We start from the raw sequence: 13,724 nt of genomic DNA on the forward strand, positions 1-13,724 counted from the left end.
ACCCACTGCCCCTGGATAAAGTCTGAACTCCCTCATCTGTGCTAAAGGCTTTCCTAGTCTGCTCATCCTCTCTTTCTCGGGCCTCTCCTTCAATGCTCATTCTATGCTCTGGCTGTGCTGGGCTTTGGACCTCTGCATACACCGTCCTCTCCAACCTCCACCTTCATCTGGCAACTCGTGCTCATTCTTCAGGCCTCGCGTTAGAGGTGTCCTCTCTTGCAAACCTCCCTTGACCTTTGCTAGATTTTGGACCTTCCCAGGTGTCTTGGATGCCCTCACCACGTGCTCCCAAAGCCCTCTGGGCTCACCCTACCCTAGAATTCTTACATTTCCTGCAAGTTTGTCTGTCTTGCTTAGTATTGTTTCCCAGTGCCCAGTGTAGTGCTCGACACGTCGTAGGCACCCGATAAGTATTTGCTAGGATTGTTTTTGGTGATGGAAATCGCCTCAGCCCTCATCGACACCAACGATCTTGTAACGAGAAAGCAGAGGCCCAGAAAAATGAATGCTCTGCCCCAAATCCTACGAGAGGCACAGGAGGGGTCAGACCCAAGCCTTCACCACGCCCAGCATGTTCCCCATCATCCTACCCTTCCCTTCCCCGCCAGCCAGCCTGCCCAGTTGCACAAGCACAGCTACAGAGACGTTTGGATCAAGCGTCCATCATGGAGACAGAATTTAGGGGAAATGGTGATGGAAAAGCAACCTTCGTCTGCTGTTGATGTCCTTCCTCACGCTGCCAGGCAGGGTGGCAGGTGGGGCTGCTGTTTCCAGATCCCCTTGGGAGGGCTCCAGGGCCCAGGGTGGCCGGCCGTCTCCATGGGAATGGCCAAAGGGCACCCGGCCCCTCTGTGCATCTCCTACGGGTCTAGCGTCAACACCTGCCATGAGAAATCTATGTTAATGTTTCTTCCATCAAATGTTTGAGTAAGAAGCAGGGAGCAGGATAGTGGTTTAGCAGTGAGCGATATTATATTTTCATTTGGTACCGCCCATGACCAGCACCTGGCTAAATTTAGCTCACCCAGGATAGGAAGGGATGGTCCTCTGTGGGAGAACTAAGGTGGGGTGGTGGGTTCCCACCCTGTGCTCATTTAACAGCCCTGGATCCTTCTATTTTAATTTTAATGACACTTTAAGTACACAGATAACCATTCTTTCGCCCCCCGCCCCCCCCCCCCCAGTAGAGGTTCCTGACCCAGTCAGCTCTTGGTCATGCGCGCAGCGCGCGTGTGTGCGTAGGGGCGTGTCCAAGAAATGTCTGCTTTCCGATGGGGTCCGTTGCTGGGAGTCTTCCCAGGACTCAGGCCTGAACTGTTCCCGGCAAGGGTTCGTTATGAGCACCGTCTTTGTCGCAGTGTCCAAACCGGTTACCCTCTCCCAACTTCTCTCCAGCAAGAGACGGAGGGAAGAGCAGCTGTCAGGGGCCCAGGCCGTCGTGCTCACTGCCCAGAAGATCTCCGGCCTGGGTCTCTCCAACCAGCGAGCCAAGGAAGGGTCCCGACGAGAACCAGGCTCAGAAGAAGAGCGGGGGCGCTGCCACCTCTGTGGGAGTGGGCCAGGCTGGGGCCGAGAGGTCGGCGTCGGAGGCCGGGTGGGCGGCTTCGCCGTGGATGCGCTGGTGCCGCACCAGGTGGGTCTTGCGGCTGAAGCTCTTGCCGCACTGCGGGCAGGAGAAGGGGCGGGAGCCCGTGTGGATGGCCTGGTGGCGCACCAGGTTGGTCTTGGAGCTGAAGCTGCGGGCGCAGACGGCGCAGGCGTGGGGCCGGCTGCCCGTGTGCACCGCCTGGTGGCGGCCCAGGTGCGACTTGCGGCTGAAGCGGCGGCCGCACTGCGCGCAGGCGAAAGGCCTGGCGCCGCTGTGGGCGCGGGAGTGGGCGACCATATTGGGCCTCGAGCCGAAGCGGCGGCCGCACTGCGGGCAGGCGAAGGGCCGCTCGCCCGTGTGCACCCGCTGGTGCCGCGCCAGGTGCTGCCCGTGGGCGAAGCCGCGCCCGCAGTCCTGGCAGAAGAAGGACCGCTCGCCCGCGGGGGCGCCCTGGGTCGCCGGTGTGCCTCCGGGCGCGCAGGCCGAGGGCTCGGCGGCGGCGGGGTCCACGGTCGTACCCAGGGCGCACTCGTCGCAGCCAAAGGGGCGCCCCTCGCTGCGGTGCAGACGCTGGTGCGTGGCGAGGTTCTTCTTCCAGCCGAAGCTCAGGCCGCAGTCGGAGCAGGAGAAAGGCTTGGGTCCGGGAGGGGACGGGGTGGGGGACGGGGCGGGGGAACCCGGCGAGGCGGGCGCGTCGGGCGAGGGCGGGGCGCGGCCGGCCGCCTCGTGCACCCTCTGATGCCGCACCAAGTGCTGCTTGTGCGTGAAGCTGCGCGAGCACTGCGCGCACTGGTAGGGCCTCTCGCCGGTGTGGATGCGCTGGTGGCGGATCAGGTGCGTCTTTTTGCGGAAGCGCTTCTCGCACTCGGTGCAGGGGTAGGGCCGCTCGCCCGTGTGCGTCTTCTGGTGCGAGCCCAGGTGTATCTTCTGGCTGAAGCGCTTGCCGCACTCGGCGCACGGGTAGGGCCGCTCGCCGGTGTGCGTGCGCAGGTGGCGGGTCAGGTGGGCCTTCTTGCTGAAGCGCTTGTCGCACTCGGAGCAGGGGAAAGGCCGCTCGCCGCGGTGGCTGCGCTGGTGCAGCAGCATGTGCGCGCGCTGCGTGAAGCTGCGGCCGCAGTCCGGGCAGGCGCAGGGGCCCTCGCCGCGGTGCAGCCTCTGATGCAGCCGCAGGGTCAGCTGGTCCCGGAACCGCCGCTCGCACTCCCCGCAGCCGTAGGGCTTCTCCGAGGTCGGGGCCCACCCGACCAGCGCCAGTCCACCCAGTGTCCCCGGGGCCCCCGGCTCCAGCTTGTACGCGGCGGCCAGAGGCCCCAAGTCCGGCGCGGGGAAAGGGCCGGGGAGTAATGAGAGGTGTTGGGGCCATTCGACCTCCTCTTCTGCCTCCTGATCCTCCTCCTCCACCTTCACCTTGCGAATCATCCACTCGTCCCCTGAAAAGTCAAGACAAGAGGAGCCAATGAAGCCCCACTTTTATTTATGCAATTTTTTTTTTTTTTTTTTTTTTTTTTTTGCCAATAAGACCACCACTTCTGGAGCCCCAGAAGCCCCAGAAGCTCCAGCACTTCTGGAGCCAGAAGCCTGACTTCTGTTGTCTCCACTCTACTTCTGGGGAACGACCGCATCCGAAGGTCACCCTTCAGTCCTCGTCCTTGGTTCTTTGTAGCCAGGGACGCTGGTGCTCCAGTCCCCCACCCCGTCCTGGGGGCTTTCTCCTAGGTCTCCATGTGGTTGAGGAGTTTCCCCTGTCCCTGCAGAAGGCACTGCTTACTCTTGTGCCCCCTGAATATAAATGTTGCTCAAAGTTCAGGCCTTAGGCTTCACACTGGGGTCATCTGCTTGCGTTGGCTACCCCAGACCTTCCACTCCTTTCTAGAACCACAGTCTCCCATCAGCTGAGCAGCCCCAGCCCCCTTTGGGGTCCTGCAAATTGGCTGCAGCTCAGCAGGCTTATCACCAAACAGCTGACCTTCTCAGACCTACCCCGGTGACTTTGCCATCAGGACTACAGCCTTGTTCTCCCAGTCGCTGGTGTTGGAACCTTGGAAGCCCAGCTCTCACCTTGGAGCCTCCCTTGATCTCTCCCTTTCAGTGGCCACTGAGGAGCTCTGTCTGCCTTCCTCTTGCTTCTCAAGGCTCCCCCTGCCTCTAACTCCATTCCTGCCTCTGGGGCCAGGTGGGAAAGCCCCCATTCAGGACGAAGGGGATGGAGTTTACAGGAGTTGGGGAACCAGAGAACAGTGCCAACCTCTGGAGAAGCAAGGGGGGGGCCCTCTGGGGTAGCAGGTTTGAGGTGAGTCCCACTGGAACTTTGCCTCTCTTGGGCACTGCAATGGTCCAGCCAAGAGAAAAGAGCTCAGGGCCCAGATTGGGAGTGTCTACTTGGGTTCTCTTCTGCCACTAGTCAGTAGTGTGACCTTGGTTAACTTACCTCTGTTACCTCTTTGAGCTCGGTGTACTAGTTTGCTTAAGCATAAGGGTTGTACTGGTTCATGGTTTCTAATAATCTCCTGGGGACTTTTACAAAATGCATCCACGGGAGCAGGGTGCATGAATCTGTTCTCTTTAAAGCTCGCAACATGGGGGGCCCTGGGTGGCTCAGTCGGTTAAGTGTCTGACTTCGGCTCAGGTCATGATCTCACAGTACGTGGGATGGAGCCCTGTGTGGGGCTCTGTGCTGACAGCTCAGAGCCTGGAGCCTGCTTTGGATTCTGTCTCCTTCTGTCTCTGCCCCTCCCCCGCTCACGCCCTCTCTCAAAAATAAATAAATAAACATTAAAAAAAATACTAATAAATAAAGCTCCCTAAGTGATTCTTGTTTAAGAACCATCGAACCAGATGATCTGAGTTCCTGTCTGGCTCTGAAGGTCTGTAATAGCCTGAGCACTGGTTACATTACACACGAGCCGCCACAATTCGATTTCCTCCCGGTGTCTTTCACGGATCCATCAGTTCCAAACAACTATTTATCCTATTGTGATATTGCTTTCGTTTTCATTATGCCACTCTTCTACTCAAGAACCATTAAGAGCTCTCTGTTGTTTACAGGATAAAGTAAGTTCTAGCTGCATCTGGGCTTCACCTCCCACCCCCCGCCCCCAGTCCAACTTTCTCACTACCCCCACACATAAACCCTCCCCGGCAGCCAGGCAGGTCTGCTCGAATCCCAGCCACGCGTCACCTTTTCTGTGTTAAAGTCTCTTCTCAGCCTAGAATGTTTTCCCATCCTCTACCCCACCCCCATCAGAGCTGAAGTCTAGCCTACACCTCCCTCAAAATGTAGCACAAATCAACAAAATCTTTGACGAGCCAACGCACGAGGATCTCTTACGTAAACACCTATAGCACTTATTGTTAACGCTGTTACAGTTCCTCGTGATGTGGCTTTATTGTTATTTGTTTAATCCTTTATTCTAGTTCATGTTAGTGTCATCTCAACTAGATTGTAGCTTCCGAAAGGCAGACGTCTTGTGTTCCATGTCTTTACGTGGCTAACAAAAGCGAGGATTGCCACCATTTATCGAATGCCAACTATAGATGACACACTGTCTATATGCTGTTCACCAGCCACGAAGTTACTTTTTTCCCTGCTTACAGGTGAACAAACAGGCTGGAGGTGAAGTAGCCTATCTAAGATCACCGGGTAGTAAATGTGGAGCAAGGATCCAAACCAGGTCTGTGTCAGCCTCCTTGCCTTCTGCCTAACACAGCCTAGACCTAGTAGGCACTAGAGAAACCCCTGGAATATGGAATAAAGGACATCACTCAGGCGGAAGGCGATAAGTTTGGTGGTGGCGGAAGGGCGTGACGGCAGTATTGTGGAGAGAGAATCAGCTGTTTGATCGCCCTGGGTATGGGGGGGATGACTCCGGGACAACATATTTGGAGCATTTGGGTCCACTGAGATCAGTGGAGATTTGGGGGAAGGAGCCTGTCCGGGACAATGTCTTCAAGTGAACGGTAATTTAAGTCATCCACCAGTAGGCACTTAGGGGGAGGTAGGAGGGCAAGTTAAGACTTCCGGAGGATGTTGAGGCGAGGGTCAGTTTCTCTGGGTGACCAGCCTCGCTGATTCCTGTTGTCTGTGATGTGGACCTCTCTCTGGGGGCTGAGGCTCTGCAGCAGAAAGGTGCCAGGAACTAATTCGTCTTAGGTTGGAAGGGGCTGGAGTGGCCGCCTCATCAGAGACCAGCCCGGGAGTTTACAAGTCCCCTGTCCCCTCTGCCTGGGCCCCTGGCGGGCTCGAGAAGTGGGAGGACTCACCTGGGCAGGAGCTCGGGGGCTCAGCCTTCTGTGGTGCACATGCCTGGCCTCCTCTGCAGGGAGCTTCAGCTTCTTCAGTTTGGGCACCTTCCTCTGGTCTGGGGGCCTCGTGCCCTGGCAGAGAACAGGCCACCTCAAGGACTCCAGAGACATCACAGATGGACAGAGGTCCCCACCGGTGCTATCAAGCGGGGGGCTTTTGAAACCCCAGTCCCAGCCTGACTGGCGGGATTGTGTCCCACATCCTACCTGCAGGGACTGAATTCCCAGCTGCCCCAGGGAAGGGAGCGGGGTGGGGGGGGGGCAGCCTCTGGTTCCTCCAAGCAGGGCAGCTGCAGCAGCTGCAAAGGCTGTGCGGGTTGCAAGAGCCACAGCTGTGAGGAGCTTCTGGAATATGTGTGTGAGATAGTGGAAGCAAGGAAAGGTCGCTACCCTGAGGCTTACAGGAGAATCTTAGGAGGAGGGCCGCAGACCCACCAGATGGACCCGAGTTCCAGGCAAATCATTGCAGAAGATCAGAATGTCAAAAAGCCAGACACAGGCCTGCTTTAGGCAGCCACCTCCCTCACCTCTTCCAAATCTTGCTCAAATCTCACTTCCCAGTGGGGCCTCCTCACACTCTCACTATTTAATCCTGCAGCCTGCCCCACCCCCACCTCAGGCTCCCTACCCCCCCCCCCCCAGCACATATCCCCTTCTGATATGTGCTATATGTGTGCTGTACTTTATAAGTACACTTATTTTTATATTTGTTTGCTGACTCTCTGGCCTCATTAGGATAAGCTCCCTGAAGGTAGGGATCTTTGTCTATTTGGTCACTGAGGTTTTCTTTTTTTTTTTTTTTTTTAATTTTTTTTTTTTCCAACGTTTATTTATTTTTGGGACAGAGAGAGACAGAGCATGAACGGGGGAGGGGCAGAGAGAGAGGGAGACACAGAATCAGAAACAGGCTCCAGGCTCCGAGCCATCAGCCCAGAGCCCGATGCGGGGCTCGAACTCACGGACCGCGAGATCGTGACCTGGCTGAAGTCGGACGCTTAACCGACTGCGCCACCCAGGCGCCCCTTTTTCTTTTTTCTTTCTTTTTTTTTTTTTTTTTTTAAATTTGAGGTTTTCCAAATAACGAGAATAGCACCCTGGCACTTGAAGAAGGAAAGGTAGATTCTACCTGAGCCACTGTTCATGGTCCCCCACCTACTTACCTGAGCATGTGCCCAGCACGCTGTCTTCCCTGGGAGGGGACATCTGCTCCTGGGTATTATGGGACCCTTCCCCAGGCTCACTTTGGGGGGCCATCTCAGGCTGTCCCACAGAGAACCCTGTTACAGGTGGAAGGATAGGACTAGGTAAAACATTCAGTACAGAACAGGAGACAAAGAAAGGGGCTCTCCCCCTTCCCCAAAAAGCCAAGGGGCTTTTTCCAACTTGCCCAGGAAGGTAGGGTCTCTAGCCAGCATGACAGGGGATAGACAGGCTCCCCAGCAGCCTGGCCAGGTATCCACCTCAGCCCCTTTGCATTGAGTCAAGGGCAGGTGAAGGAAGAGATAATAGGTCTAAATATCTGTGCTCTGTTGAGTGCACATGTATGCAGGCAGTCCCACACAACCTCCACAGGGCCAGGCATTCAAATATACCCTGGTAAAACGGAAAAGGATGCTGCCCTAAAGGCCCCCACTGGTCCCTGGGGTCTCAGGATTGCAGTCTGAACTGTAGGGACGCAGCGGGCCTAGCATGCCCCTGAATCCTGCCTCCCACCACCCAAGTTCCTCGAGTGCTGCTAGCTCACCCAGGGAGCCGAGGGCCTCAAAGGTCTCTCTCATGGCAACCCAGGGTAGCTCCTCCTGGGGGAGCAGGCCACGGACCCTAAGGAGAGAACACATCCTGGTTCACACTCTTCTCTGGATAGCCTCCACCTGGGCCCTGGCTCTGCCCAACCTCTCCCCATCAGCTATCCCCAGGAGCTCCAACGGTGATGTCCCCAAGTACTGATAAAGGGGAAAGAGGGGAGATGGGTTTCAGAAAGCAAAGAGATCTTGGAAGGCCGAGGAGAAGGCCTTGTAGCCATTTCTGCGAGCTCTGGTGGGCTCTAGAAACCAGCGGCACCCCCACCCTCACCTGGCGGGTCTCTGAACCAGGCCCAGCCCTCCAGTGCTCCCCACCCCACGGTGCCCTTGCCTGGGGACTTCAGGAATCAATCGATTCTCTGCGCAGAGGGTGGGGAGTGGAAGACCAGGGTGGGGAGTCGGGAACTTCATCTCCTGGGCCCTCCAGCTGTCACTGCGGGAGCTGGTGAAATAGGAGCCAGCCGCGGGGTGGGGAGTGGGGGGCGGAGGTGAGTGTCACCATTGGGCAACTGGTGGGGGAGGCCCTCTGAGGAGGGTCTTTGCTGAAGGCAGGAAATGGCTCCGGCTTCCTCTCCCCAAAACCCTACCTCAAAACCACCGCCCTCCCCCTCAGGGCTTCCCTGGCAGGGACACCCCGCCCCCGAGCCCCTTCAATGCTCCTCCCCCGGCGGGTTCCCTGCCCCTCCCCCAGCAGACTACCCTCCCCCACCCCCCCATTTCTGGCAGCCTTCCCTCTGCCCCTCCCTTCTCCGGCTCCCTCTGCCTTCCGCCCTCTCTCCCCACCGAAGCTGGCTGGCTCCCCGGATCCGCCCCCTGCCCCGCCCCTCCGGCTCCTCCCCCTGCTCACGGCCGGGCCAGCCCCTCCCGGCCCCCTCCGGTAGGCCCTCCCCAGCCACCGCCCCCCTGACCCTCAGCTCCGGGCATTCTCCGCGACAGGGCTCCCCTCCTCCTCCCCCGGCTCAGGGCTGCCTTTCCCTTCCCTCCTGGTTCTCCCCGAGGCTCCATCCCCCTCCCCGGCTGCACACCCTCTCCCTTCCTTTCCCCCTCCTCTTTTCCTTCCTCCCCAACGCCGCCCTCCTCCTCCCCGCTTTTCTCCCTCACCCCGCACTCCCCTCCCCTCTCCCTCTCCTCCCCCACTCTGGTTTCCCTTCCTTCTCCTTTCCTCTCTTCACCTCAGTTCCCTCCCTCCTCTCCCCCCACCCCAGCCCTCCTCCCCTCTCCCCACACCATCCTCCTCCCTCCCTCCATCCCTCCCTCCTGCAGCTCGCCTTCCCCTCCGAGGCCCCCGTCTCCCTTCCCCCTTTGCCTCCCCAGCAGGCTCTCGCTTCCCTACCCTCGCGGTCCCCAGTCCCTAGAACCGCTCTTCCCCTCCCCCTTCCAGTCCGCTCCCCGAGCTCCCACCCTTGTCCCCAGGCTCCCCCGAGCCGGGGGCGTCTGCGGCTTACCGCTGGCTCAGGACCCTCGCACTGACCCTCCTCCTCCTCCCCACCCCTGCCTCCCCACACACCTCCGCTTCCCTCCCCTCTCTCTCAGTGGGTCCCTTCCCCATTTCTGCTCCCCTCTGACTTCTACCCCCCCCCTCAAGTTTTCCTCTCGACTAGACCCCTCCCGCCCCACCTCCCCGCCTCCGTTTGTTCCCTAGAGCCTCTTCAGTCCACCTCCCGGCCCCTCCCCGGGCTCACCTGTCAGCGCCCTTCTCTCCCGCCCCTCCCCAACGGCCCGACCCCTGTGCCTCGTCGCCCCCCTTCCCCCCCCCCCCGGCCCCCTCCCACACTCCCTCTCCTCTTTCCGGAGACTTCCCCTCGCGAGCCTCCCCCCTCCCCCCCCTTTCCCACCGGACTCCCACCGGGCGCCCTCACCCCAGCCTCCGCCCCTCCCTCCAGATCCCCGGTCTTCCTTCTTTTCTCCACTACCGTCACCAACCCCCAAGCCAGGCCCTCGCTCCCCAGTCCCATCCCCTCCCTTCTCCAGCCCCTGCCCCTCCCCTGCCCCTTCTTTCCCCCCAACTCCACCCCACCCCCTCCGGCGCTCGCAGCGCCCCCACCCCCGGGGCTGTCACCTGCGCGGAGCGGGCAGTGACTGAGTGTCGGTGTAGAAGGGGAAGCAGGCGGAGCCGTCTGCCGCTGGGCGCCTCCACGGCCCGTACCTGGCGGGCTGGCTGGTCGGGTGTCCCCGCTGCTGGCGGGACCCAGGCGCCCCGGCCTCCTGCCCCAGCCGGCTCTGCTCGCAATGGCGCCCGCTGCCTGTAGCTCGGGTGCCGACCGCCCGAAAGACTGACAGACTGACAGCCCTGAAACTTCGCGGGGAGGGGAGAGGAAAAGACGCGGAGGGAGCGGGAGCGGGGAAGCGGCGCCCGGCAGGGGGGAGGGGAGCGCGGAAGCGGGAGGGGAGCTGCGGGGCGCCCCGTGGGGGAGGTAGGGGCAGGGGTGTGCTGGAGTGGGGTCGCGGGAGGGCGCACAGCCGGGTTAGGCGGGCAGGTGACGGTGCGGAAGGACGACGGCCCCGAGGAGGTGATGGAAAGTGGAAGCCTAGGAAGGGGGGGGGGAGGGAAGAGGGGGAAGGGAAGGGAGGAGTGTGGGGGGAGGGGGTGGAGGAGGGAGAGGAGGCTGGGAGGAAGGGCAAGCGGGCTGCGAGGGAGGGTGCTCACAGGCGCCGAGGGAGGAGCCAGGGGAAAGGTGGAGCGCGGGGGGAGGGGGTGCGGTGAGGAGTTGGGGAGGGGGAGAGGAGGGGGCGTGCTCGGGGGAGGGGAGCCGGGAGTGCATTGCTGTCTTTGAATCGCGAGTGCCCCCCGGGAGCGTGTCAGCGCGGCGCCTCGCTGTGGGATTGAGTCCACGGACTGTCGGTCTATGGGGTTGGTCTGGGAAACTCCGACCCGCCCCTGCTCTTGACCCAGATTCCACCTGGGTCCACACAGAGCCACGACCACGGACCCCGATTTCCGGGGACCCGGTCCGACACCCGCGTCGCGATCCGGGTCCCTTGGGGCAGCGAGGGGTGGCCGAAGGAGACTGAGCTGGGCCCCAGTGCCTGCGGAGAACGGGCCTTTTGAAGTAGAAATTGGGGTGGGGGCTTTGAGCCAGGTCCCCAGGGAGAAGGCGGGGCTGGATCGCAGGCACCAGGGGGTGAGGCGGGAGTGGGGTTGGGCGGGGACTTAGAGGGCGGGGTCCGGGGGGAGGGGGCTGCCGAGTGGGGAAGAGTTCTTTGGGCGGGGTGGGGGCTGGCCCTCCTCCTGGCCTGGAAACCTGTACCAGTTAGGTGTGGAGGGATGCCCTCAGCCCTCAGATCCGCTCCTGGAGGGACTTGGGGGTCCCTGCCCCGGGTTATGATGTTTTTCTTTGGCCTTGCCACCCGGGCACCTGACTCTTCCTGAAAGCTCCTCACATCCTGTGCTCCAGGAGCTGAAACGTGGGCTGGTTATTCCAGGCGCCCTCTCCCTAATCTCTTTCTCCAATCTCCCCTGGCTTCCAACTTTCTCCCTCCTGCCCCCTTTAGGGGAAAGGGGGATTGTGACTTGGGTTTCTTTTTCCAATCCAAGTGCAGCCTCATCAGCTGTGGTTAGAATCCAAAGCTGGGAATGTAGTCCTTGGAAGAGAAGCACGGCACACAGCAGGGACACCGTCAATATTGGTTGATGTTTAGGAGAGTCGTGGGAGCAGGTGGCACCTGGAAGAGCAGGGGGCATCTTGGAATCAGCTGGGAAACACTCTCTGACCTCCTGGATGGGCTGCTTCAGGAGTCAGTGCCTAGCCCGCTCATGGCCCTGGGAGTAGAATGTGTCACTGTGTGCTAGGGTGGGGCATGAGCACCTGTCTGCCCTTGTGAGACCTGCATCACGGGTATAAGCATGGGAAGCAGCAGGGGGAGAGTGTATAGGGTACATGGGTGAGAGACTGGGAACAGAAACATGTCCATGGCCGGGCCCTGGTCTTTTCTGAGCACCCCACTGAGAGATCCCTGAGGAACTCTGAACCCTCTTTGGGCTACAGGACCAATGGTGGGCCCAGGAGAAATGCCTAGCATGGCTCTGGTTCCCAGCAGCCTCCTCGCCCCAGGTGGGGTAACTGTGTGAGATGCTCAGTGGGACAGCAGGGGGGGAAATCTAAGGCCCAGGCCACATTCCAGCCTGGGTGTCCTGGGAGCTGGTAACCAAGAAGTAACCAGGATTCACCCAGGCCACCTGCTGCCCCAACCGGATGCTCAGATTATCCCCATCCGGCTGCCTTGCCCCCAGGGCTGGGGGGCTGGCTTCCAGCCCCTTCTGTCTCCTACCCTCCCTCCCTACTTCCTACCCAAGCCGCTCCTCCACTCCTCCCTGAGGCTTGCTGTGCTCCCCTGCCCAGGCTTCCTGATTCTGGACCCTAGGAGACTCTCTTAGGAGACCAGGGTGAAAGGTGAACCCAGCCAGCCACACATAATCACCTCCAGTAAGAAGTCAGATCACTGAGAAAAGGGCACATATTCTCCCCCTATCTCTGCGCAGTCCAACCAGCCTGGAAACTCAGCTCCTTCTGTTCACTGGTCCAGGCTTCACGGGTGCTTAGTGGGAGAGAGGGCAGGAAGAGGCAGGAAAGGGGGCAGGGAGAGACTCATAAAATCAGAATTTTAGGGCTGGAAGACCATATCAGTCAGTTGGCACAATAACTCAACCATTTTGTGGGGTCATAGTTCCTCTTGAGAATTTGATTTACAGTTAAGGAACTATCCTCAGAAATGTGCATGTACACAATATCAAAGTAGAGCCCCTGAGTCCCACCCAAGCATCCCTGGGAAGCCCCTGAATTTTTTATTAGCAAGGAAATTATGGCTCAGAAAGAGAGGGTGGCTTGTCCAGAGTCCACGTTAATTTGTGGTATAGCCTGAGGGTGGAAAAATATCAGAGGCTCCGAGTGTCTGGCTGTGTGGCCTGGGGCACATGCACTCCCCCACTGAGCTCACACACACACACACACACACACACACACACACACAAGGGCCGGAAGGGGACTGTTTCCAGGGAGAACTGGCCTCTGAGGGGATTGTGCAATGTGCAGGCAGGTCCAATCTGGTTCCGAGCAGCTGGTGCCCCAGGGCATGGGGCTGAGATAAAGCTTCCCCAGTCCCATGGGCCTCGCTGTCACTGTCTGGGCTGCCTTGGACACATTGACGCCCGGCTGAAGTAGACCGTGGTGTGGGGCGGGGAAGGCCAGCACTGGCCTTTCTGCTCACTGGCCACAGCCATCACCTTCCCCAAGCCCAAGCCTCTTAGTCCCCCAGAGGTGACGTGGGGGGAGCATTATGCTGCTCTCTGCCCTCCTCTTTGGGATGGCATGGGCATTGGCTAACGGGTGAGCAGTCCAGCCTGGGGCCCCTCTAAGATCCTTTTCTCCTGCCTCATGAACAGGACCCTCTGGGGCAGCCCGACCCCCCTCCCCTCTGCTTCTCACTCCCACCCAGCCTCCTCTTCAGTTCACTAACTCTTCTGCGGGCAGGGCTTCTTGGCAACAGAAGGGCTGGGGGCAGTGGCTGTCATTCCCCATCTGTGGGCAGGCGGTGGTGCGAGCGGACGGAAACCTTCCTGGTGGAGGAGGAAGTGACCCCCCGCCAGGAGGGCCTGGTGCCTTGCACCAGCCTCTACCAGTACCAGCGCCTGGGCTGGCGACTCGACCTGTCCCGGAGGGGACCTGCAGGGCTCTGTCCCATCTACAAGTGAGTGAGGGTTGGAGTCTGGGCTGGCCGCTGAGCAGCAGGGAGCAACGGAGAGCCAACATCCTGGGGGTGGGGGGAGAAGGTGAACTGGGTGGTGCCCTGGAGAAGCGGGCATTTGGGAAGTGGGTCTGGCTGGGCTCAGGAAGAGTGGAGGGTGTGGGGCTGGGGACAGGCAACGAGGGGAGCAGGCGGAGCAGGGAGGCATGATGTCTGCTCCTTGTGCCTACCCTCCAGTCTGCCTTCCCAATAGCACTCTCACATTGCACAAGGGGAAATCAAGACCAGGAAGGGAAATTATACGAGAAAGCCACTCAGAGAATAGGTGACCAGATGAAATGTCCCAGGCC

General features: G+C 59.8%; 2 protein-coding genes across 9 annotated transcripts in view; one reads left to right on the top strand and one right to left on the bottom strand.

Moving 5' to 3' along the window:
- Nucleotides 1–953: 953 nt before the first annotated feature.
- ZNF467 (zinc finger protein 467) lies at nt 954–13,100 on the bottom strand. Of its 8 annotated transcripts, none has more exons than XM_047094787.1 (7): nt 12,112–13,099; nt 9,839–11,355; nt 8,024–8,134; nt 7,635–7,711; nt 7,051–7,167; nt 5,849–5,962; nt 954–3,018 (listed from the first exon to the last, which is right to left on the bottom strand). In XM_047094787.1, exons 3-7 carry the CDS (start codon nt 8,101–8,103, stop codon nt 1,517–1,519), a joined length of 1,890 nt encoding a protein of 629 aa, XP_046950743.1. In that variant the 5' UTR covers nt 8,104–8,134; nt 9,839–11,355; nt 12,112–13,099; the 3' UTR covers nt 954–1,516. The 8 variants fall into 8 exon arrangements, with proteins under 8 accessions (XP_046950743.1, XP_046950741.1, XP_046950745.1 ...); XM_047094785.1 differs by having other exon boundaries at nt 9,752–11,355; XM_047094789.1 differs by lacking the exon at nt 8,024–8,134 and having other exon boundaries at nt 12,112–13,100.
- The window catches only part of LOC124523043 (SCO-spondin-like), a gene marked incomplete at its 5' end in the record, with an annotated part of 53,688 nt that continues 53,009 nt past the window's right edge, over nt 13,046–13,724 (top strand). Inside the window, one exon of the mRNA XM_047094793.1 lies at nt 13,046–13,377. Within this exon, the coding sequence (XP_046950749.1) occupies nt 13,046–13,377 (332 nt within the window). The remainder of the gene's footprint in view (nt 13,378–13,724) is intronic.

This window comes from Lynx rufus, unplaced genomic scaffold (assembly GCF_022079265.1).
Source record: "Lynx rufus isolate CCGP_SWC_20201006 ecotype Redwood Valley unplaced genomic scaffold, mLynRuf1.p SCAF_4, whole genome shotgun sequence".
Taxonomy (NCBI): Eukaryota; Metazoa; Chordata; class Mammalia; order Carnivora; family Felidae; genus Lynx; species Lynx rufus.

Bases quoted from the DNA above. Each gene is read 5' to 3' on its own strand.
- ZNF467 (XM_047094787.1), bottom strand. From the start codon at position 8,103: ATGAAGTTCCCGACTCCCCACCCTGGTCTTCCACTCCCCACCCTCTGC. The intron at 7,712-8,023 runs GCAAGGGCACCG...TTCTCTCCTTAG, and splicing joins TTGATTCCTGAAGTCCCCAG to GGTCCGTGGCCTGCTCCCCC. The intron at 5,963-7,050 runs GTAAGTAGGTGG...GTTCTCTGCCAG, and splicing joins CGTGCTGGGCACATGCTCAG to GGCACGAGGCCCCCAGACCA.